Source organism: Sminthopsis crassicaudata, chromosome 5, assembly GCF_048593235.1.
Source record: "Sminthopsis crassicaudata isolate SCR6 chromosome 5, ASM4859323v1, whole genome shotgun sequence".
In the NCBI taxonomy this organism is placed as follows: Eukaryota; Metazoa; Chordata; class Mammalia; order Dasyuromorphia; family Dasyuridae; genus Sminthopsis; species Sminthopsis crassicaudata.
The window spans coordinates 122,683,222-122,710,111 of NC_133621.1; the positions used below are offsets into that span (position 1 = coordinate 122,683,222).

The window sequence follows — 26,890 nt, forward strand, 5'->3', positions numbered from 1 at the left end:
TATAAATTGCAAGGAAGCAAGAGGCAAGTCTAGGCTTGAGGTCAGAAAAAAAATTAATTAGAGAGCTAATCAAATATGCTGCAGTCTGCCTAAGGAGATACTGGACTCCCTTTCACTAGGGCTTGGCCTAGAGAACCAGTTATTTGGATATGCTATAACATGGTTTCTTATTGAGATAGATTGGCTGGGATGGGTGACCTCTGAGGTCCTCTTCTAACTCTGAGATTCTGTAGTTCTGTGACCACGAAGTTTATATGCTTCCAAGTTGCTAATCCTCTCCACAGTTTCCCTTCTAGCCCTGGCTATGACAAAACTAGCTCAGTTCATCATCTATGAAAAAGAAGGCAAAACTAGATGATTTTTAAGCATTTCTGAAAGCTACTGTAGTTAAGTGGTAGGCTTGGAGATAGAAAATGGAATTCTAATCATTTCCCAGGATTTACAAATCAATGTGACAATAGATAAGTTATTTTATGACTCAATGTCCTTATCTGTAAAATGGAGATAATAGCATTTCAAACACTTTCTCCACAGGGCTAATGAGAAGGAAATACTTTGTTTCATTAATGTGAGTTATAATTATTATTCTGTTATATGTAGTTATTATCTTGAACTGATTTCATAAAGGCATCTTGTCATTATATGTAGAAATTTCCTCAAGAAAAGATGGAAGAAGGTTATTTTGTATACTGGAATGACCAAGGTAAGGGATACATGCATACTCCAATACAGAGTCCACTTGATATGCCCTTAGTGACTAAAGTGAATCTGTCTTAAGAAGCAACCATTCTTTGCTTTACAGAAAAGCATATATCACCAGACTAACATGAATATCATCATGACTAATATCTTCACTAAAGTCCTATTCTGATGTGGTAACATGAAAGTGGAGTGACTAAAATCTTATTCAACTAGAAAGGCTTCAATTATGGACTTGATGGAATCTGATGACAAAATCCCCAGCAAAAGCTAACTGAGCACCTGAAATGTATTACCATGCTGATTAACTTAACTTTTGATAGTTCTCAGTTGACTTTTTTCCTCTAACCTTTGGGCTTAAGAGCAAAGCAATCTGCCCCAAATTATCCTTCATTGATGGCTCAGAACTCTGAAAATAATTTTGCATCAGTTGCTCTCCTTGGTTTTGAATCTTCCCTCACTCTTTTCAGATTCTTTTTGCCATGTTGTTTTCCTCCACTAGATTGAAAGTTCTTTGAAGGAAGGGTTTATTTCTGATTTTCTTATTTATATCCTAATGGATATAAACACAATTAGCTCATAATTAATGCTTATCTTATTCCATTCCATTACAATCATCATTATCAAGTATTATCATCAAATGATGATCCATTCTTATCTTCCTGGTTCACAGAGAAGGTCCAAGGTAAGAGCATCATCTAGGTACAGGTTTAAGGGAAAAGAAAACTCAGTGGGAAGGAGAGGTCTAGCTTTTCCATCTTCTATACATAAAAAAGAAAAATGAAGAAAAGAAAATGGTGGTCAACATTTAGATCTTTTAATGTCCTGAGGTCTTTGTTCATATTCTTAAAGCACACCACTGAGTTCATTTTTCAAAAAAGAATATAAGAATCAGAATATTTCATTCATGCTATATAAAAACCAGTAATTTCTAAAGTTAGTATTTATTAGCTCAAAATTACTGTTCAGATCTTGTCACAGGCTAAGTCACAGAAAAAGATAAACCTATATTTGAACATCTGTTTTCCTATTAATAAGCAACTTTAATATTCAATATGCTATTAACACAGGTTAAATTATCTTCCCAAGGTATAGATGAACAGATGTTTCAATTAAATAATAATGCAGGCAAAAAGTTTTTATCATAATATTTCTCATTCTAATACATCAAGGAAAAGAATTTGTCCAAATAAATGTCTACTTTATAAATAGTTCCTTAAGTAATAGATAATCACTATTATTGTTGTTTTATCATTTCAGTCATGTCCACCTCCTTATGGTCCCATCTGGGGTTTTTTTGACAAAGACACTAGAATGATTTCTCATTTCTTTCTCCAGCTCATTTTAAGATGAGGGAACCGAGACAAAAAAGATCCCAGAGTCATACAGCAAATGTCCAAAGTCATATTTGAACTCAGAAAGACTAACCTTCCTGACTCCAGGATTGACACTTTCTGTTATGACATCTAACAGCTCTTAATAATAACAATAATTAGCATTTATATAGCATGTAAACATTTGCAAAACGCTTTACAAATATTAATGCTCTTTAATCACACAATAATTCTGAGAAGCATGTTCTATTATTATCCTCATTTTAGGGATGAAGAAACTAAGGCAGAAAAAAGTTAATTTGAACTCTGACCTTCCTAACTTCAAGAACAATACTCTATCCATTGTGCTGCCTATTTTTACTTTGCTGAATCAGGTAAAATGTCATAAATACCTGGAGCCAAAAGCAAACTATTCTGTGATAAGGAGAAGGGATTCTTTTTAAATTGCAATAAATTGTTCTCTATGAATGCAGTAGAAAAAGAGAATTTTTCCACTTGAGCAATCTCTTCTGTGGGTTAGGAAAATTTATTGTTGGAAAGTCCTAGTTAGTAGGGAAAATAAGAGTCCAAAGAAAATTAATTTTTAAAATGTCCACCTCTCAAATCAGTTAATAAATAGCAATTACTTGAAGTCCTTGGGTTATTAGGGAAGGCTTAGAATTTTTTCATTCCTATAGATATCTATCTGGAAGCAGGATTTCTTAAAATTCCCTATAGCTATTACGTGGATATATTTATCTTCTAATGAGAATGCCCTGACAACAAATACCCAACTAACACTTTAGGGGCATGTCATGAAGGGAGTAAGAGAAAAGGACAACTCTTAAGACATTCTCATGAATTCTAACCTGAGGACACCACAGTTGGCATCCACTAATGATTGTATTTATGCATGGAGAGTCACTGAACTACATATACTTCCTCTGTAATATTCTTATCTAGGCTTCTATTAGTACCATTATTTTTCTCTCTTGTGCCTTAGCTACTCCCCTGTGGATCACTGCAATCATACTCAAACTGCAGTCATCACTAGTTTAAAAGCCAGACTGCTGTTAGGAAAAATGTGAGTCTCTAGTAGAAATCCAGCTCTAATAAATGAAGATGTAATTTGTATCCTTAGCAGTTAAACAAAAATTCTTGTAGAGTTAATATATTAATATTTTATTAGGAATTTTGAAATATGATCATAAAATATAGTGCTTAATGCAATGGTTACTTACCCTGGGAATTGACTGAAAAATGATGTTTTTTTTTTTTAAACAACACTAAAAATACTTAGCACTACCATACCTTAAAAAGTTTTGCAAAGAATATTTAAAAGTATACTAGATATGATACTTTTCTAAGCATTGAATTAGCATGCAGTTGAGACAGATGATCTATTTCTACAAAATGTAGATTGTAGACAGTCTGGCTGCATTGTTCTTGGCTATATCTATATGTGAAAAGTAGGGATTTAGAACAAAAAGTTTGAGATTGACAATGATAGCCTGTTGGCTCCACTGATACTAATTCCTGATCTCTTCTATTATTTTATGAGACATACCAAAAGATATAGGAGTTGAAGAAAACTGTGGTATTTCTGCCCCACACAATTTTTCTAATTGATGTTAAAGAGGATTTTCTAATTCTAAGTCAGACAGAGTCTTGGTACAGAGACCTCATTTCAGTTAGCAAGAGGAAAGATAGGTTCAAAGGCAGACCCGTGAACCCTGATCATTTGTTTTCCAAAAAAAGCTTAGCATCCTACTTCTTTCTTCTTATAAAGAGAAAGTCACTCTTCTATATTCTAATGACTGAATGTGAGTAGGTCTGCCATTCTCACTTTAAGAAAAAGTCTCTGGTATATACACTTTAAAAAATCAGATACTACTTTCTCTTATGGAGAAGAGGTATATCTCAGTTGAAGACTAGAACTGAGATCCAATGAATAGCAGCCTTAAAAATAAATGAGTGGGAATCAAGAGATGTAGAGAATGACAGAAATGCTTCATTCAGGAGGACCAGGAGCAGGAGAGGCTCTCCAGTGGAACAAGCCAGAAGCAGCTCTCCAGTGTCAGATATACGCGTCGTCCCTCAATGCTTTTGCCTTTGTCACGCATACTCCCACATATTTTGACCCTCTACATGTGTGTTAGCTATATCTATTTCCTCCATGGTGTCTGTAATGACCGCTTTAGTACCCTGGATATCTTAGAATCAGCCAGAGTCAGGATAAGCAAAGGTCTTTATTCTGGTTCTTTTGGACTCGCCTTCAGGGGATTAGATATAGGAATCTACACACCTCCTTTCTCTTTCTCTCCACCTCCAAAGAATAATCCCTTTTGTCCTACTCCACCCTCTGATGTCTCCTTTCTTTCACAGTCTACACCCTCAGATCCAGCCAGCACAGGATGGTAAGGCAGGTCATTCTCCAAACATAAGCAAGTATTATCCAATTGATAATTAGCCTCAAGTGCTTGGACTGGGTGCAACTCAGATTTTTCAGCCCTTTACAGGTGCCTACTGCTCCAACATGCCATGTGGGATCTCTAATTCCTTCCAAAAATGGTGACTGTATAAGGGAGAGGGCAGGACCCAAGTTTGTGATAGAAATATAACTTTTGTTATCATGCTACTTCTTTAAATGTCATTGCTTTAGAACAACTGTGTCCTATGAGTAGTAAAAGTAAAAATATTAGTGGGAGCTCATGAGCTGTAACACTGAGTAGTAGTGGATACAGTGAGGAACCTGAAGACAGGTTAGCTTTTCTGAGAGCCTCAAAAAGTGTTTCATGGTGCTACAAAAATAAGATAAATGTTGCATTGGTAAGCAGGAGATGGGGAATAATAAAGGTAATCAGAATTAAGAAAGAAGTCTTTCCTTGGAGACTTTTTAGGATAGGAATGTTGTTCTGGGTAAAATCCATTCTCATAATATTCTGGTGGAAAATATTTTAGAACAGTATTTGGGTCTAATTATTTAGATGAATACTTTAGCTAATTTCTTTTAGGAGCAACAAGATTATACATGTAGCTGTGAAGATTCTGAATGATTTTTAATTTTATTGGTAATTTTCCAATTTATTATCTTCTAATGGACTCTTATGGAGTTATACAATTTTTATGGATTTTACAGATTTAGCCAATTCAGTTCAGTTTAACAAATATTTACTAAGGTCCTGTGCATAAAATATATCATGAGGGAGATAGATAATTATATTGTGTAATTTATGATCTAGTCTGGATAAAACTATGAAATAAGAAAGAAAATATTAAGGAGATCAAAGAGATGAAAGTAAGAGAAAACATATTAGAGAAGATTTAGTGGAAGAAGGGAAATTGGGAGGTGGTTTTCAATGGAAGGGTAAAACTTCAACATGTGGAATTGGGAGGAGTTGACTACCCCTTAAAATCACATTTTTGAGAAAACTACATATCCAGGCAAATACCATTTCTTTTTTCCCAAATAACAATAATAAAAAATAGTAAATACTTTTACTTTTAAGAAGTCAAAGTGCTCCCTTCCCCCATATTTTGTTGCCTTCATTAAGTAAATTGACTAGTGAGGCACAGCTGATCTGCAGCAAAACCACATCTTAACATTTCTGGGGTCCTCAATTTTTACTATTTACTAACCTGCCCCAGTCTCTTTTACTTTCTTCTTTATGTGCTCAAATGACCCTTCAGCAATCTGATTTTGAAAAAAAAAAAAAAAAAGATAAAAGATGGGAAGGCTCTTAAGCCTTCACAGTAAGATAATGGAATCACTTGGAGAACATTTAGAAAACTAAATTGCCCTTACACGTTCCATTGATTTACTGCTGATTTAGTGTTTGTTGTTTTCAAGACTATTCTACTTGAAAGTTCATGGAAGCCTATTTTTCTTAATGATTGATTCGGTCTTGGGTTCATAAGCTGCATATGAAAATATGGCTTGTGCATCTATCTTAGATAAATGGGCATGAATTTATTACACCGAATAGATGATAAATAAGGGTTCACCTACCTCATGACAAATATACAGTTCTCTTGCACTGCAAAAGCAGTAGCTGGATGTCTGTTCTAATGTTGTCCCAATTTGCTTTTTAACTATTTCTTGAGTCTGATAGACATCATTATCGATCTTTTACTAATTCTAAATAGATGCAGTATTTTTTATTATATTAGAAGTAAAGGAATAAATGAAGCTTAACCTCTCATCAAAGGATTTCAGAAAGTTTGTCTAGTCAAGTGTTTAGAAGGAGATAATATATAAATTGGTGTTGTTTCACAACCCCCTCTTACTGTTCAGAAGTCTATTTGTAGACTTTAAGTGATTAATGGATATTTAGATTTGGCTATCTATCCGACAGCTCTGCTTGTTGCAATTACTAAACATTAGGAGTCTACAAAATGGTGTGAATTTATCCATTAAAGTAGGATCAAATAAATATCACTCCTTGGATCTCTGTGGTTTCCAGTTTATCTAACCATCTTGCAGAGACAGTCATGTATAATTAAATAAAGGCCAAATACGTGAGAAACCTCTGAATCATATGTCAGGGCTTTATTTTCTACTCGCTTTATTTTCTACTCAATTTATTTTCAAAAATGTTGATGGCATTAAAACATGTCAGTATGACTTTGAAACATAAGTCTTCCTTCTTGTGCTTAACTACTAATAGACAATCCACTGGGAAACAAAGAAGATGAGGGAACCAGCAGAAATTGTGAACAAATTTGAATTTTTAATGGATTTTTTGTTGTTATTTTGCTTTGCCATTGAGTGAAGAAAGGAAGGAAGGAGGGAATTTGGAATTAAAAATAAAATACAATTGAATTAAAATAATTTTTAAAAATCAAAAATCTCTTTTTTCTCCCTGACCCTTCCTTCCTTCCTTTTTTTTCTACAAGGATTCTTTATTTTTTGTGAGTCATAGATGCCTTTAGCATTCTAGTGATGCTTACAATGGATCTCTTTTCAGAACATGTTTCTAAATGTATTCTAAAAATTTTATAGGATTAAAAATGGGAAAAATGGAAAAAAAAATGTACTTTCCCCATTATTATTCACTAACCCCCCACCAAAATCTCTGCAGAGTTCTCCTTACAGAAAAACATAAACATATACATACGTACTTGAACACATACATATACTATACTCTTTCTGTAGGTATGCTAACAGAGGAAGCTATGGCACAGTGGATAGAACACTGGACCTAGAGTCAGGAAAATCTGAATTCAGAGTCAGCCTCAGACACTAACAAGTCTGTAATCCTACAGAATGACAACCTCTTACTGCCCCATTTGTTTAATATTTTAAAAGGAAGAGCTGAATAATAAGCATGTATCTCATAGTATTGTTGCAGGGATCAAAAGGCCTAGCATATAATAGGTGTTTAATAAATGCTTAGTCCCTTCCCTTCCTTATCATCTTCCTGTCTTGGCCCACCCACATATCTTTATGTCTAATAGAGATAATTTTCCAGGATAAATTGTTTTTATTTTAAAAGAGAATGAATCTGCATTAAATTGAATTCAATTATATTACCCACAGGTTAGAGAGAGGACTCTTATAAATCCATAGAAGAATACTGGTAGGAGAAGAGTTGAGGAACATCTATACCCATGAATACAAGTATTAGTTTGTGTTACACTTCTTATAAGCATATATTTGAGGGCATATCCAGGCAGTGACTTGCCTAGGTATCTTTTCCCTTTCCATTTCTTTTTCAAGACCCTTTTAAAAATAGCATACAAAAAAAATGATGGAGCTTTTGGTAACTCAGATCATAGGCTATGGGAGAGTGAGTATCTATATAAGATGATTTTTAGCCCAGATTGAAAAGAGAATATGATCCAGGAACATGGCTGCTGCAAAAGTGTTAAAAAGCAAACAGAAATACTTCCCCTCTCTTTGGACAAATTCATTTTAATCTTAATCAAATCTTAATTTTTAGATCAAGTTTTTGTGAGGATATTCCTGGGAAGGTGTGATTATCACACATTTACAGTACAATTAATAATAATTTACCAACTAATCTGCAAAAACAATAACAAAAAAAAAACTATGCAAGTTACATTCAATTTATTTCTATGTGATATATAGGACACAGTCTGCAAGAAGACACAAAGATTATAAGAGCCATAATTTTTTCCCTCATGGAGTTTACATTCGAGCAGATAGCTAACAAATATGATTTTTTTTCTACCTACAAAATTTTTTTAAAGTACAGCAATATTGGAGTGGGTAAAACTCTATGACTTTCTTTTATACAGTCCACCTGCGGTGCTCTAATTTAAAATCTGTATAAAACTTCTTAACAATGAAAACAATGACTTAACAAGTTTGCTAATGAGTAAGTCCCTAAACTGGCAGACAACTAAGAGGGAAGGTAAGAGAAAATCAAATAGAAGCAAATACTTATTAAGTATTCATTACAAAGTGAATTTTTCCACAGTGAAACTTCTCTATAGAACTAAAGAGATGACTAACATTCCACTAAAATAAAAACTAATTAAAATCGATCTAGGTTTGTTAAGGCAAAAAATACCTCGGCCTTGAACATTTCTGATTCCAAAATCTAGATCATCAGTTTTGTTGTTTCTAATAGTTACAACACAAAGGAACCAAATGCAATCATCGTCTTACTGATTTAATTTCTGGGGGGAAAATCCCTCTTTAAGAGTGGCTATGATGCTACAATGATAAGAATTCTTAAGACATAAAATTTTATCCTTCCTGTATCAGAGGACAGAACTGGTAACTCATAGGTTCAAATCTGGCCTCAGATTCTATCTAGCTGTGTGATCCTATTTGCCTCTGTTTCCTCAACTGTAAAATAGGTATAATCACAGCACCTACTTCTAAAGATTGTTATAAGAATTAAATGAAGTTAATATTTGCAAAGCCTTTAGTATATGGCCTGCCATATAGTGAGTACTTACATAAATCTTTTTTTCCCTCCTTTACCTTCATTTTCTGCAACTATCACTATTTTGTAGCAGCTGATTTTTTAAAAAGTGTTAAGTGAAAAATCAAAGGAGAGTCAAGATGCTGAAAACCTATGGTTAACCATTTAATAAAATCAAAAAGAACTTCAGTGTTAATCTTTAAAAAAAAAAAATACTTATAGAAGTCTCTAGGGGCTAGTAGACATAAGATGTTCCCAAAAATCTAAGTACAAATTTAAGACTTAATAGCTTAAATCTGCCCTAGGATTTTTAGGTTGCTCTATATTAGGTGGACAAGGGTTCCTGTCCTTTCATTTAGAACATTTTCAATTTCCAGTTTGTCCTCACTGGTTATAATTTTAGCAAGTTCATCTTTCCAACTGCTCTTCCTATTGTGTTATATTCAGCATGTGGCCCACACAAAACTATAAGTTACTGTTTCTTGAATTAGCTTCTGTACTGTCTGTGTGTAGAGTATGGTAACAGATCAAAAGAAGTAGTTACAGAATAGTTACATAGCCAATCTGGGCTATGTCCTATGGTTCTGAATAGGGGAGAAAAAAATAGCGAATAAACATTTATAGCTCCTACCACAATTTGGGGGTTGTGCTAAGAACCTTACAAAATACTGTCTTATTAGATCCTCACAATAATCCTGAAATGAAGAGGATATTATTAATTCCCCTTTATAGTTGGAGAAACTGAGATTAAGTGCCTTGCTTGAGATCTCAAAGTTTGTGTTTGATGATGAATTTCAATTCAGTATGCTCAGAATACCTACAGTCTTTTAGTATTGTAGAAATAAAAGAGCTTAGCATTTAGATAATAAGAATACTTTGTTTCAATTCTTTCTTCTCACTTTCTAGAACTTTTACGAAAACTAACCATGACTAGGGTGCAAAGTTATTGCAAATAAATGTACAAGAGCAAAATAGTCAAATATTTTATACTAGAGGCAAGATTGAATAAGAGAGCAATTGGGTAGAAGGAAAAATGGAGTAGTCAAACCTACACTTAAGAAAGATCACTTTGTTAGCTATGTGAAAGATTGAATGAAGTGGGGAGAGACTTGAGGCAAGGAAAGCAATTAGAAGAATATTGTAATAGTGCAGGTGAGACATGATGAGGTCCTGACCTGAACAGGTAGTAGTAGCATTATGAGTTATTAAGAAGGATGTACATGAAAAATTTTGTAGAGGCCAATTTGGCAGTTGATGGTGCTAATATGCAAGTTACATGCTTATCCAAATAAGATGAAATATAAAAGGTGTTTAATACCTTAAAATATTTTGAAACATCTCATTAATAAATTTAATCAGTCTGCTTATTCCACTGAACTGAAACATAGAAGATGTTTACTAGTTTTAAATATTTTGTAATTCTAGCCCATTATTAAATTTAGTCAGTCATACAAGGCATAATAAATTATTTTAAATGTCCAAAATATCACATCCAAATAAAAGAGGACTAATTCCATTTTCCTAGAAAATAATTATAAAATGCACCCAGACAAAACCCTCACATTTCAACACATCTAATCTAGACATGTTATCAATACATAATTAGATACTATCTGGACTTTTTTTAGTCACAAGAAACAAATAATTTTGGAAATTAAGTATTTATTGTATGTGAAAAATATGAAAGGCTTGTGATTATACAATATTGTTTCAATTTTAAAGAGATTAAAGAGGAGATTGGGCTTACTTTTAAATCAATTATCATTCACTTTCCCTCTTGGTTAATAAAACTTTTTATTTGGCAAAGTCCCAGATAAAGTTTTGATGGTAGTCTATTCCATTAAATATGCATATTCTGTGTTTATATTTTAGAACACAATGCTGTCAAGTTACCTGAAATGTTTAATTATTCCTCACAACTCCACAAAGCTGAAAATCTTGGCCTTAGAGAACACTTGGATAAAAGTAAGGGAATAATGAGGGAGTCTGGATATCCCAGCACTCAAAATCAGCACCAACAGGGATTATAGTTCGGTAATCTCTGTTTCTGAGCTTCTCAACTAAGAAATTTGCCTATTAGGAAATAGCCTAAGCATTTTTACTCTCACCATAATAAATTTCTTGCATTTCTTTTTTAAGTTTAGTCCAGTTTATATCAATGATGACTTCTTGTTTGTCCCTTTCTCTCCACTCACATGGCTACCATGGCAGTTCAGGTCTTCATCTCAGTAAAACCATAATAGTCTCTTAACTGTCCTACCCATTTTAAACATCTCCTTTCACCAACCATTCCCAATGAAGCTGACAAAACAATCCTATATAGGCACATGTCTAACTGCCACTTTCTCATTCAAAAATTCAGAATGACTTCTAATTGTCTCTAGGACATTACTATTCAGCCTGGTAGTTAAAACTCTCCACCATCTGCCTCCAACTTACCTTCTAGGTTTCTATATATTTTAAGGTCTTTTTTTGTTATTTTGAACTTGAAAAACAACAAACATCAACATGTCTATATACAAAGAAAAGAAATTCTATGTAGAGAACCATGAATCTCTATTACTTTTGGCTTGCTTTTTAAAAATTATATGCTAAATAAAACATATTCTTTCCAAAGTTGTCCTGCTTCTCCATGTCTCCTTCTGAATTTCCTTCTGTTCTCGCCTCTGAATTTTAAAAAAAAAATGCTTCATTGATGTTCTTTTCTTTCTTTTCTTTTGGCATCACTATCACTACCTTCCAAAAATAAAAATTATAAAAATTCCTTTTAACAAATAAGCATATTAAGGCAAAATCAACCCACAGACTTTATGTTTTCAAAAATATTCACAGTCTATGTCCATTACTCTACTGTCAAAAGATAGGAGGATTCATAAGTCCTCCTCTGTCATTGTAGGTCACCATATGGTTAAGAAATCTACAATCTTTTTAAATAGCCTCCCCCCGGGCCAAAAAATGTAAAAAAAATGAGTTTTCACCATTCATCTTTGCAAAACCTTGTTTTCCAAATTTCTTCCCATTTTTTCCTACCCCCTCCCTTAGACAGAAAGCAATCCAATATAAGTTAAACATGTGCAATTCTTCTAAGCACATTTCAATATTCATCATTCTCTGTAATAAAAATAAGATCAAAAGGGAAAAATATAGGAAAAAAGCAAATGAACAACAACAACAAAGGTGAAAATACTATGCTCTGATGCACATTTATTCACCGTAGATATCTCTGTAAATATGGATAGCTCTTTCCATCACAAGTCTATTGGAACTGCCTTGAATCACCTCACTGTTGAAAAGGGTCAAGTTTATCGCTGATCATCACATAATCTTGTTTCAGTGTACTATAATCTTTGATAGTTTACAATACTATTGTCACTGCCACTAACTAAACTGGGAGAAATAGCATTATCAGTGGTATCTATTAAGAATGGTCCTGAATTCTAGATCTTGGGCTGGGTATCTTCCATTCATCCAAGAAGAAATTGTAAACTGCAATTATATGATAAATAAAGCACATGAATTGGTTTAAGCAAGCCTGATCTTGGTCCTTGAGTCCCTGGCTTTTTCTTCTCATTTGTTTATTTTCATAAGCAAGCCTGTGCATTTAAGAGGTCTGAAGAGCTCAGGTTTCTCAACTGGTGCTGACCAATAGCAAGCAGAGGTTCTGCAATGAAGAAGATCACAAGCAAGAAGATGAGTTATGGTTTAATTTGACAGAAAATATGAACCTGGAGGGAATTGTTTGGATAGTGCAGAATCAAGGTGAAACATTAAATGTCAGAAAGTTTTCTATATTAAATTTCTGTGAGAAAATAACAGTAATTACAAGTTACTCTATCCTGTCTGTTTTGAGAATTTGTTAATGTTCCCTCATGAGTCTCTTGTATTTAGCATTTCTTTAGAGTGGAAGAAATAATTATCTATTTTAAATTTTACATTCAGTACCTTTCTATTGTCCATTCTTGATTTTGGGATGACCTTAGATATGAGTCAAACCCAAGTGTTAAGTGATGAGTCATTTTTCTAAGACCATGAGTTTTCCATCTGAATTGGTAGAGGAGTTGCTACATTGGGAATTCTCTACACATATGGATTCTAAATTCCCTCTCTGAAATATTGTTTGTGAGCCTTTGGTAAGAATTGGTGTGATGGATACAGTTTCCATTTATCTTAATGTTTGGTGAAAGGCATGTTAAATAATTGATAGGGTGGGAACATATTCCTAAAAGGTTACAGAGAATATTAAGATGAAGAAGGGGCCTTAGAGAATATTTTGTGAGAGGCAAAATTGCTTTGGACTTGGATTTATAAAAATATGACCTCCAATCCTGCCTTCAAAATTGACAACCTGTCACTTAATTTTTTGAGTTTCAGTCTCCTCAACTGTAAAAATAGGAATCATAATAACAGCAGTACCTAGCTTTTAATATGTGGCTCCTGTATAAAAAACATTTTGTAAATCCTTAAAATGCTGTATAAATATGTTATTTTTTCATTTTACAGATGAAAAGTTAAAAGGACTAGACAGATTAATAACTTGTCCAAAGTCACAGAGCTAAGTGGTTTATGGTAATTTAAGCATTGTTATTATCTTGTAATAAAGCAGGTCATTTAGCAGGCCTAGCTTTGTTACAATTTGACCCTAGCATAGTCAAAGACCTTACTATAATTATGAAAAGAAACACAAAACATCTCACTTGATAGTCTATGTTTATATGATCTTAAATACAGCTAACTTTTAACAGAATTAGAAAGACATTTAGTTATGTAGGCAAAGTTTAAAATTAATAGATTATTATCATCATTACATACATACAACATAATTATATTATTGTAATTCAATTCAATTTCATAATTATAGTTAATAACAGATAATTGACTAATAATCCATTTTTAGATAGTAAACTCTGTAAGGACAAAGCTTATGTCTTATTTCATGCTTATATTCTTCACATCACCTGCTGTGAACATCAGGTACTTTAATAAAGCTTTAAACATTTGGGGTTTATTTGTTTTTTTCCTTAACTAAAACCTTTAAAAAGAAAGAATTCCTAAGGAAAGAATTGTATTCTTGGTGTTTAGATCCAAAACTTAGAAATCCAATCTTTTGTCACAAGTATGCCATATTCATCTTACTCATTTCAATCCTATAATCACCATGAACCTACTTATTATCACTTTTAAAACTGCCTGTCTTCTCTACTTTCTAGCCCAGTCATTTCTGAATATAATTATAGGATACATCCTAAAGAGAAAAGGTTTTATTTTTAATCTATAAAAATGAACAAAATGGTACCACCTAGATCCTTCTCCCTTTCCACCCTGTATTTCCCCATCCATCTAATCTCCTATTGAGATTTACATTGTTATTGCATACACTGTAATTATGCAGTAACCTATTGTAAAACATTCTGCAGGAGGAGAATACATGTTACAATGATGTTCATATTCAAAAATGGCTTGGAGTAGATTCATTAGCCCTCTTTGAGATAGATGCTGTGCTGCAGTTAGGATTTATAATTAATGGAGTGCTGAAAGAGTGCCCTTGCATCCCAAGGCATTAATCCTGAAAATGTTAGAGGGAGAAGGCAGCCTTAGGGATCAAGCTTCAGAAAGGGTCAAGTTAACCTCTACTGCATTTATTAGTTTATTACTGATGAGATTTGCCAAAGGCTGCACAGGGAAACAGGTAGTGAAGCTAGGTCTAGACTTTCCATGTCTGCTGGCCCAGTGTTTCTTCCTTGAGTTGGGGTCCTTGCTTAACAATCTGCCAACTAATTCATCACACTGAAAACAAATTCAAATTCAAAAAAATAAATCTGAAGTTGTTTTCAAAGCAATGCAATAAGACTATGTAAACTGATAAGCAAAGTGAAAATAACTGATGAGGGCTGGCTGGTGGAGCCCTTGTTATTTGAGATATTTTGCAGATAATGTCATTTGCTATTTTATATATAAGCAAATGGAAGGACATAACCTTGACACATCTCTTAACTTCAGGGCCTTGGTTTTCTCAACTACAAAATGAAGGGATTGGATAGGAGAATCTCTAAATGTCCTTCCAGTACCAACATTTTTAGATTCTGGACTAAAAAAAAAAAAAAAATCAGACAATGATTTTATTGATGTAAACTTCCATTGAAGAAACTCTATACACATGTACTCTGATACCTACTCTAAAATGTATAATCTTAAAAAAGTTGTCTGAAACCCTACAAGGTTTAAGTAAATTTACCAGGATTACATAGCTAATTTAGTCTCTCCTTGAGACAGGACTTGAAACAAAATGGGCTTTCTAAACACTATGCATGCTATGCTCATACACACACACACACACATGCACATATACACATATATACACATTTACATACATATTGGTTAATTGTATATGTTTATGTGTACATACACACATACACACATATATGCATGTGTATGTATACATACATATACAAGCACACATACATATACATATATATGTATATATATATATAGAGAGAGAGAGAGACAGAGACAGAGACAGAGACAGAGAGACAGAGATATCTTTAGTTTTTACATCATCTTCACTTCCAAATATTTGCCTTTTCCTCTACTACCCAGTAAGCCACTCATGAAGCACAATCTACAAAAGAAAGAAAATAGTTTGGCAAACCTAAAAATCATCCTGAAAGTGTATGCAATATTTCCTTACCTTTCAAGAGAAGGGAGGAAACATTTTAATGCTATTTTCACTACTGTTTTACTAAGATACAGAGAACATGTTACCCTTATACAAAATCCCAAGGCATCCATTACACACTACACGTTTGTGTTACTTTGACTCTAGGAAGCTATATGTTTTTTTTTTACTTTTTTAAGTTCCAGAGAATAGTAATTAAAATGATCAAAAGGGTAGTGGACTCCATATGAGAACAAATTAAAATATATCAAAGTGTTACTTTGGAAAAAAGCTTAAACACATATAGCTAAAAAATTTTAAATATGAACAAATACAGATAAAAAAAAGTATACAAATTTACTAGCCAAATGCTAGGAATGAGTAGGGTGATCCTATTGACCTTACAAGAGATATTTTAAAATATGATAAAATTAAATATTACTTTGTAAATCTTATAATAAAAACCTAGAGTATGTTATGGCCAAAATGTTTTCTTGTTGATGTTTGGCCAATAATATCTAAAGTTCCTTTGAACTCTTTAAAGTACTGTGTTACTATGAACTTATTTAAATGCATTGTCAAATGCTTTTTCCTAAGAAATGTTTTTTTGCAGATCTATTAAGAATTGATGAAATCTCAGAGCCTAAATCATTCATTACATTTAAAATTAGAATGACTTAGAATCTCTGGACTCAACATGAAGTTATTTGATGAAGTTCTTTCATATTATGCCCATGTAATTCCTACTAAATCAAAGGCTGTAAATACAAGATGAGGCAGTGAAAAATTTCTTTATATGCTCATTATCAATAATAAAAAACTAAATGGCAAAATTATATGAGGGAAAATAAAGATGTCCAAGAAGCAAAAGAATATACCTGACAACCAAACGAACTATATCACACAATTTTGAAATTTGAACTATTGTTCCATGTACCACATGAGTCACAATTCTGGATGGATAAATTAAGAATGGATTGTTGTTGTTCAACCTTCATTTTCAGAGGATCATGAGATGATATCTTGACTCATGAGTGACTTGGATTTAAGTGAGACAGAGTTGTGCAAAGTCATCATCCTTCTTCTCTGCTCCTGAGTCATAGAAATTCAGTTGCAAAACAAAAGTCAGGATGACTGATAGATGAATGGCCCTGAAAGCAGTGGATGGCCTTGGTGTCTGTGAGATCTGACCAAGCCCTAAGTATCACACAGTTCTTGTTTCAGCTATCTTCATGGCCATGGGGAAAATGGCCCTGCCCATTATACTGGGGGAAGACTCACATGCTTTCCTTAAGTCACTGACAGATTTGAAGCCTTTTTCAGTTACCCTCAATCTGGTTTAACCTGTTGAAAGGGTTTTATTGGTATGGCTCCTGAAGAAGCTACAGCTTCTTGAAATCACAACAGAAAGTCAGGTGAAGATGGATACCAAAGGTGGGTGGGCAGCCCCGAAAAAGATTCAGCAGCCCAAATGCCAGAGCTCCTAATCCTCCCTAAATATCTCATATGTCCCTAAGATAACTGAGTTTGAAAATGCTGTGAGCTAGCTTGCAAGTTTCATTAATAAGTAACTTAAAACAATTCAAACACCTCAAAACCTCGTGCCTGAAAACCTCTTGTCTAGTTGGGAATCTCAGAACCCTTCCTCCAACATGACATCCAGTCATCTCAACTTCATTCAATAATATAAATTCTCACAATATAAATGTCTCACATTATGAAAGTAAGCAGAGTGAATATAGACATTAACCTGAGAGATGAGTTCATGGGGACAATAAACCAATAGGTATAGCTGGGTAGCCTTTTGTATTCTGCTTAGCACCTATAATGCTATTCCATTCTATAAGCTGAACCATGGTATTTTCTGTATTTATATCTTTTTTCTGTATTAGAGAGTACCTCTCATGTAATATATAAGACTGGAGTGAGATCAAGTCTTTTGGAAATCCTATACTTATTGGGGATATAGAAGTTAAAGTGGCTATAGTGCTTGGAATCAGAAAGAAATGAATCGAATTTTACTTCAGATACTTAATCGCTATATAAATCTGGGAAAGTTACTTCATTTATGTTTGTCTCAGTTTTCTCATCTGTGAAATATAGATTATAATAATCCTTAACACTCATATTTGTAAAAATTAAATGAGAAAATTGTAAAGTGCCTATTTACACAGTAAGTACTATGTAAAATTACTTATTATTAATAGTATTAATATTATTAATACTTGGGGTTTGAACTCAATGACCTCCAAGCTTCTTTCAAGCTCTAAATCCATGATTCTGATCTTGGTTCCTATTTACTGTGCCAGCATCATAAGTGAAATTATTTTCTAAAATACATTTTTATGTCTTTTGTCTTTACATCAGTCATTTAATGTTCTTAGAGGGCTCTTAGAACCCAAATCAATGCAATTTTTTTGGGTTCCCCTCCCCTAAAAAAAAAGCAAGAATCACTAATACAAGGACTACAACAGTCAATGGATATACTACACTGTCTTTGTGATCTTTTATCTTTCTTCCCTGACAGTAAATTTTTGTTAAATAGTCTATAAATCAATAGTGTAATAGCCCTACATTTCCAAACTCCAAGAAATCCAGCTACATGAACTCAGTGGAAAGGCATTTTCTCTCACAAAGCAATTCCACAAATATTTGTTAATTTTTTTAAAAAATGTTATATTATTTAGTCCCTTTTAAGAAAAAAAATATATCTGCTATTTCATCTATTCTACAGAAACAAATAAAAAGAGATCACAAAATCAAAATTCTACATTAAATATAACAACCTAATACAATTTTTTTAAATGGTTATGCTTATAGAATTTATTGTACCTACCTGTATAAGACCAACCAATCTCTTCCACCAGTTTTCGTTGTCGGTAGTATCCATAAGCCCAATCTATAAACAAAAAAAAAATATATAAATACTGAATTTCTTATTTTATATACTATGTGGGTCACAATCCCATATGCTAGAAAACACCATATACAGTCATGTCCCTATTTACCAAAAAACAAAAACAAAACAAAACAAAACACAAAAACCTCCTAATTTACAGATCATCCTTCTTCCCTACCACTATATTTCCAATCACTACTAGTGCTACCAGAGATTTATCTGTCCAATATATGGAATATTTTCTGAAAATAACTGGAATCTCTAGAGCAAGCAAAAACTCTTAACTTTTTCTGTGATATGTATCTCCTTCAGCAGTCAAATGAGACCTATACATCTACAATTATTCAGAATAATGAAACTCTCTTTGCCTTTTCTTTCCTTCCTTTTCCTTTCCATTAATGCGTTAAAATGTCAAATTCTGGAAAAATAATGGCTTTGAAAATCAGGAGATCTGGGATCTGCCTTATTTCTACCACTAATTAATTGTGTGATTTTGTACATGTCACTTAATTTCTCTGAGTTAATTTCTTTATCTATAAAATAAAAGGAGATTAGATTAGATGAAATCTAAATGAAAGCTTAGAACTAAAATTATATGACTCTGATTATGTGAAATTCATCTTTTGCATATTTGAATATCCTTATAAATATAAGGATGTACAAATCAAAAAATAATTCTGAGAAATAATTATTCTCTTAATATGCATCATTTTACATAACAGCTATAAAACTAATCCTAGAATCAATTGATAAGCATATATTAATAGACTTTTATGTGCCACGTAATGAACTAAGTACTAGGGATACAAAAAAGAGGCAAAAGAAGTCTCTGCTCTTAAGAAGTACACAGTCTAATGGGGCATAAAGACCTTTATCTGAAGGAGCTAATAATTTAATTAGGGAAGAAGGGGAGGAAACTGTAGAGGGCTAGAACTCTGGAGAAGTATTCTTGAAACAAGGTATTAACTCAGTGGAATTGATGAGATAATGGTTCTCTGGTTCACATTATATATACTTAGTACTTAGTATGGTGGTATAATAGTTTTCTAGTTCACACATATATAGTATATTGTAATGATGTAACTGTAATAGCTTATATAAGGGCTAAGAAGGAGTGGAAGAAGGACATTCCATTTTTGGCCCTCCTCCTGCTGGCTCTTCTGCCTCATGTACTCCTGCACTAAGATCAAGGCTGGTCCCAAGGTCCTCCAGAAAGCTAGTCCGAACATTACAAGAAACAGCATATAAACAAGGATGATATAAGGAACAAGGTGATAAATATGGAGGAAAACTCCAGAAGTGATAAGAAATTTGAATAGAGAGAGAGAGATCACTTCCATCTGTGTATATGTCTAGGTATATGTCAAGGGCAAGGTGGCAGGGATTCAGGTGGTCAAAATCGTATGGCTACAGGCAGAAATGAAAAAACAAAACAAAATAATACATTAAAATACACAGAAGAAAGCAAACAGAAGTTCAGAAGGGAATAGAAATTGGACAGATTTGTTACTACCATATTAAATTTAATATGCTCATTAAAATACAAATTAATAATAGTTCACAGCTTCACAAACAATTCTTTTTGTTTTTGTATATCAAAAGGTTTGTGTTTTTTGATGATTGTGATGAGTATTAAATAAATAATAGAAAAATAGATTTTTTTAAAAAGGAAAAAGCAAAGTTTTATGGAGAAGGTAGCTGAATTTGGCCCAGGAGTATAATAATTCATCAAGCAAAGATGGGAAAAGGGGAAAGGCAGAAGAAAGACATACATGTCAGTGAGGGAGAAATGTGTGTGTAGGATAAAAAGGAAGGACAGAAAGTATAATGTAATTTTAATGCAATATAGTGTATTTGAAGGTGGTAAGGATGACATAAGTCATCAGTGAGGTTGCAAATTATTTGAGGAATGGCTTGAATACCAGGGCAGTGGTTTAAACTTCATCCAGAAGCTAATATAATCTATAAAGGATTTTTGTATAGTAGAATTTCACATACATACTGTGCATTACTAGAACAGCAATATGGAGGTGGGTAGAAAGGAGACTAGAGAGGGCTAAACTGGGAGCAGAAGGAGCAATTAAAAGATGTCAATGGAGAGAGGATGAGAGGACAAAGATTGTCTCTGTAGTGGGAGTGGAGGGAGGAACCTAAGTGGAAGATATTGCAGGAACAGAAATAACAAGCCTGGGCAATTAATTAATGTATGGGGTTAAGACGGAAGCAAGGATCAAATATGATTTTAAGTTTAAAGTTTGATTGATTGGTGGACTGTTGGTGAAAAAGAGAAGTTATTGTTTCAGAACGGATAAAGGCATATGAGGAGTGGAAGAAGAGAGAGAAAGAGATGGCTAGTGAAATTTTACACATGCTGAATTTGAAATTAGTGGGATTAAGAGAGATTAAAGAGATCAAGAAAGTTGTTAGAGCACTGAAAAGGGGCTGAGGACATTGACATAAATTTTAGAGTCATCTTCATATAAGTAATTTTTAAGACACTAAATGATGAGCTCATTCAGAGAAAGCACATAAAGAAAAGAGAACATGAAGAAACAGAAACAAACAAACAAACAAACAAACAAAAAAAACCCAACAACAACCACCATGGGAAACACTTACTTAAAAGACCCAGGAGAAGGAAGAAAACCAGTGAAAACAAATGAGAAAGGGCATCAGTGTAGGAGAACCACAGGAATACAGTATCATTGTAAAAACAGGATAAGAAGGTATCAAGAAGGAAGTAATTCACAATGTCATATGCCATAGAAATCAAGGAAATTGAGACCAGAAAAAAAAAGAGCATTGGGCAAGAAATGTTCTCATGGAATTTCCTAACCTGAAAATCAAAGTAACTCCAAAATATTACTTTACACAGAGAATTAAAATGATAAAGTCCAATACTGGGCAGGGATGTGACAATATAGGTACTATTCCACTGCTAACTGAGATACAAACTAATAGAATATTTTGTAAAGCCAACTGGAATTCTGCAATTACAATTATAAAAGATTTTACACGTTTTGACCCAATGGTTCTACATCTAGGATTATATCTTAAGGGCTTTATTTAAAGGAAAAAGACATATCTGTACAAAAATATTCATAGAAATTTTATTTGTAATAACAAAAACTGAAAATAGTTCATTGCTGAAACAATGATATCTGAATACAAATGGAATATTACTGTACCATAAATATAAAGAAGTGAAAAAATATGCAAAGATTTATATGAAGTGATGAATGAAAAAAAGCAGAATCAAAGAAAAAGATAGACTACCTAGTAGGTGAATAAAAAAGACAATAATAACATTTGGAGGGGAGGGGGAGGTGATTTCATTGGCATAGAGAAATTCTCCAAGGAAACACATTCTAAGAATACAAACCAACAACCAACAACTGTTCTGAAATTTGTGGTCTTAGACAGTTTATTGTTTTGGGCACTGAGTTTAAGTGATTTGCCCTGAATCACACAGTTAGAGATTGTCAGGGAATGGAATAAAAACTCAGGTCTTCCTGACTCTGAAGCCAGTCTTTTTTCACTAGAATAAGTTGCCTCTTCTAATAACAATAATGCCCCCCCCCAAAAAAACCCCACAGTAAACAAATAAGACATTTTTGTATTATTTTGTTAAAGTTAACATACTTTAAAAACCCCAACTTAATAGTAGTTTAGTGTTTTATGTAAATATCTTTCAACTTTTGTTTGTGCATCTGAAAGTTTTAGTTTTATTGATGGCAAGTTTGGAAATGGGATTGATGTTGATGATGATGATGATGATTCATAGAACAATCATTAAGTAGGCTCTATTATTATCCCTATTTTCAGATGAGAGAACTGAAAGAGGTTAAGCAATTTGCCTGATATTATACAGGGATCTCATACAAAATTTGAACTCATGGAGGCAGCTAGGTGGCACAGTGGATAGAGCACCAGCCCTGAATTCAGGAGCAACTGAGTTCAAATCTGGTCTCAGACATTTCCTAGATGTCTGATATTTCCTAGCTGTATGACCCTGGACAAGTCACTTAACCCCAATTGCCTCAAAGAAAAAAAAAATTGAACACATGCCTTCATGATTCCAAGTGTTCTACTCTATTTTATATAGAATATAGGCTGGACATGTGATTTCACTGATAGAAAGATATTCCTTGGAGAGAAAACTCACTCTATCCATGTTATCTGCCAAATTCCTCAATAAATTAAAGTCTTAGACAGTTGCTTAGATCACTGTGAAATTAAGTGAATTGCCCAAGGCCAGATAGTCAGTATGTGTCAAATGGGATTTGAACTCATCACCATCCTTCATCCTTCGTTGCCTCACAAGTGTAGAATAATTTCAGAAAATTTGAAAATCTGTGTGAAGTTCAGGCTCTTCATCTCTAAAATAAAGAGGTTACAAAGAGCCCTGCTTCTGAGATAAGAATTTACTATTTGACAAAAATTGCTGGGAAAATTGGGAAATAATATGGCAGAAACTAAGCATTGACCAACACCTATCACTCTATGCCAAGATAAGATCAAAATAGGATCATGATTTAGACATAAAGGGTCATACTATAAGAAAATTAAGAGAACAAGGTGTAGTCTATCTCTCAGATATATGGAAAAGGAATTTATGTCCAAATAAGAACTAGAGTACAGTATGAAATGCAAAATAGATAATTTTGATTATATTAAATATTAAATTTAAAATGTTTTGTAAAAAAAAAAAAATGCAGACCAGATTAGAAGGAATGCAGAAAACTGGGGGAAATTACATTCAAAGATTCTGATTAAGGTTTCATTTCTAAAACAAATTGAGGAGTGACTCAAATGTATAAGAATACAAGCCATTATCCAACTGATAAATGGTCAAAGGATATGAACAGACAATTTTTAGACAAAGAAATTTCTAGTCATGTGAAAAAAGGCTCTAAATCAATACTGATCAGAGAAATGCAAATTAATACGACTCTGAGGTATTGCATCTCTCTGATGCTACTATGACAGGAAAAGATAATGATAAATGTTGGAAGGAACGTTGGGAAAACCCGGACAACAGTCACAGAGCTATGAGAACTGAGTGTGGATCACAACATATTATTTTCACTTTTTTGTTGTTATTTGCTTCTTTTGTTTGTTGTCATTTTTTTCCCTTTGATTTTCTTGTGCATCATGATAAATGTGTAAATATATATAGAAGAATTGCACATATTTAACATATACTGAATTTGCTTACAGTCTAGGGGAGAAGGGAGAGAAAAGAGAGGGAGAAAAATTTGGAATACAAGGTTTTGCAAAAGTGAATGTTGAAAATTATCTCTGCATATATATTGAAAATAAAAAGCTATTAAAATAAAAAATAAAATAAAGGCAAAGAAAGACATTAGCATAGGCATTGATCTATGCTTCAAGCTCTAAATCTATGATTTAATTAATCATAGAGAGAAGTTAGATTGCAGTAGTAAGTGAATGGGAGTGAATTAGAAATTACTATTATTATAGAATGCCCTCTATGAATTTGGTATTGCAGTTCAGAAGAACCTACCTGACAGCCTGGGGTGAATAGAAGGCTCCAGGGAAGACTGATTGGTTTCAGGACTGAGCAACATAGAAGACTCATGAACATGTCTGAAGTGTGAGGGAAAAGACAGTAGAGAAGGGAAATCCAACCAAAGATGGGATATTTGTCTAAACAAGCAAACAACTTTTTTTTTTTTTTAAACCAAGAAAGAGGAATAAATTTTCCTGTTACTAAAGGGAGATAGAAAGAAGATGCTGGATAAAAATGTTGAGTGACTAGAGGAATAAAGGGGGAATTTGAGAACATTTATGTTCCCTGCTAAGAATGAAGGAATAGTAGCTATGGAAATATGAAAAGTCAGTAAGAGATAAATACAAGCATTGTTTCCCAATGTATTTTGTCAGGTTTGGATATTTTATAAAGATATCCCTAGCAATAAAACCCAATGGCCTCCATGGTTAAAATGGTTCTCCTTGTTTTGCACAGGAAGTTCATCAGAGACAACAGAGCACTTGGATTGACTTGACTACATACATAAACACACACGAATGTGTATATAGATAGATAGATAGATAGATAGATAGATAGATAGATAGATATAGATATATATAGATATAGATAGATAGATAGATATAGATATAGATATTACCCCACATTTTGGAAAGATTTTCTTTTAATAAAGACATTTTGCTGATTTTACAAGTAACAGGAATAACTGAAAGTCAGCTCCTGCTTTAGACATGCAGAGAGTAAAGCTTTCAAAGTCGGATGGCAAATGTGGACAGAATTCAACTTTTCATGGCATTTGACAATGAGTATTTGTTCTTTTTCTATTAATTACTTTTATTGAGAAAGTTTTTAAAATACAGAAGTCCCAGGTGTTAGTTGCTCTTTACTTTCTTCCTTTATATATTATTCTCGTAATTGTTACTTCAGACAATCCACTGGGCATTCATATGTTAATTATGTATGTCCTGGGCGTGAGAGAGTACCCTCACTTTTAAAATTTTTCTTAGAGTTCTGATAGATGAGTAGTGATAGCTTCGATGAACAAGAAAAAAAGCAGCAAGATTCACTTTTTTTTTTATTGCATTATATACTTTGAAAACTTGTAAATCCCATATAAGCAGGAAAGAACCAGTAAAATATATGCACATTTGAAAACCACTCAGTCACCAAATACAAAATTCATAATTTTCTTTTCTGCAAAAAAAAAAATAAAAACTAAAAACCATGCACCAAATGTTCTTTCCATTTTTTTCCCAGATAAAATTATAATTTCTTTATTCTTTTAATTAGTTTTCCCCCATTTTAAAATAATTAATTTCTGAGGTAATAAAGTAAAATTTCAGAAATAACCATAAATTTAATACACAGCTAGAAAGTATATAATTTATGTCATGATATCATGACAATTTTCCTACATTATTTTGATGCTACTACTACTACTACTATTATAAAAAAAAAAAAGAGCAGTACTTGCATAAAGTTAATTTCATGACTAATAAATATTTGACTTAATATTAAGTTTTTTAAAATCACCTTTGTCTATAGCTATATAGCTCTATATTAACAAATACAATATTTTCAAATGCTTTTGCTTTCTATGTGATGAATATTACTGACTTTAGTTCCTTAAAAACTAAAATTATCCAAGTAAAAATTATATTATAATTGCATAATTCTCAAGCTTGAATATTTTATTTTAGCACAAGTACCCACAGTGCATGATAATATTTTCATATTAATTAACTACAAAGACAATTCTAAATAGAATTCTGTTGTTTCTTTCTCTAAGGCTATAGACTGTAGGTGGCCTTGGAATCCTTTCCACAATCTCTTTGCATAATTAAGAGAAATTCATTTGGTTTACAAGGTTCTATTTAGCAAACTCCAGTTCAATTAGGTGTTATTTGCATTTTATTTAGACCCCCATTATTGCAGCAAGTAAAAATATATATATTTTTTTGGTAACTGAAAATTTTCTCCACAAATGGTTAACAATTTCAAAATAATACATATTGCTAAGGTACAGTAATAATTCTTTTTTAACCTTATGCTTGTTGTGAAATATTTATTCAAAATCCTTACTGGGATCTAAGTTAACAAACTTCCCAAGATCATTCCCCCTGTCCATAGAAAGCCTGCAAATAAAACTCAGATGCCGCCATATGAATTCTGGAGCCATAGCCCATCTATCAGGGCATACAGTTAGTTTCTTTGCTATGCAAGCATTCAACTGCAGTTTATATAACCACTATGTAAGCAATTTTTGGCTAAGGATATAGTAACTTACAAAGGATACAAATATTATTGTGCTTGCTTTTCTGAAAATATTGTTTTCTGAAAATACAAGTAATAAACAAGTTTTCTAGGAAAAATAACTGCATTTCAATTCTTTCATTTAGTGGAAATAATATTTTTACTCTGTAAAACACATAAGACATGAAAAATTCAAATGAACAGCAAAATTAAACATTTGAACAGTTTGGTTGCTTAAAAACAACAACATGCAGATTGGGTATTAGTTTTAATTTTTAAAATCATATGATTATGCACTTCTAAAAATGATAAAGAATCATATCTCTTCTAACCAGAAGCACACACCAAGCCTCTGCTTTATCTTGCTCAACAATACATTTTTGTCATCCCTCTCTATGGATCTGGTGTTGCTGAAGATCTCCCCAAAAATGGTTACTACTGTTTTCTGTTCTTCTAAGATAGGGAAATAGATTCTCAAAGACAATGAAATGTTTAATAGAGAATAACTTATAGAATATGTTAAAATTCTATATCTAGTCAAGTCAACAAGCTTTTATTAAGCACTTGTGTTCTAGGCAAGCATAGGAGATACACACACATATTTCATCCCTTTTTACATTTTAATGAGGGACACAGAATATGAATAATAATGTATTTAATGGCTTG

The 26,890-nt window shown here is 32.9% G+C and overlaps 1 protein-coding gene across 4 annotated transcripts in view; it reads right to left on the reverse strand.

The window, feature by feature from the left end:
* Positions 1 to 26,890, reverse strand: part of PTPRZ1 (protein tyrosine phosphatase receptor type Z1) — a 224,910-nt gene that overhangs the window by 152,527 nt on the left and 45,493 nt on the right. For all 4 annotated transcript variants that reach the window (XM_074268136.1, XM_074268135.1, XM_074268133.1 and 1 more), the window contains exon 2: positions 18,397 to 18,459. In XM_074268136.1, coding sequence (XP_074124237.1) covers positions 18,397 to 18,459 — 63 coding nt within the window. The remainder of the gene's footprint in view (positions 1 to 18,396; positions 18,460 to 26,890) is intronic.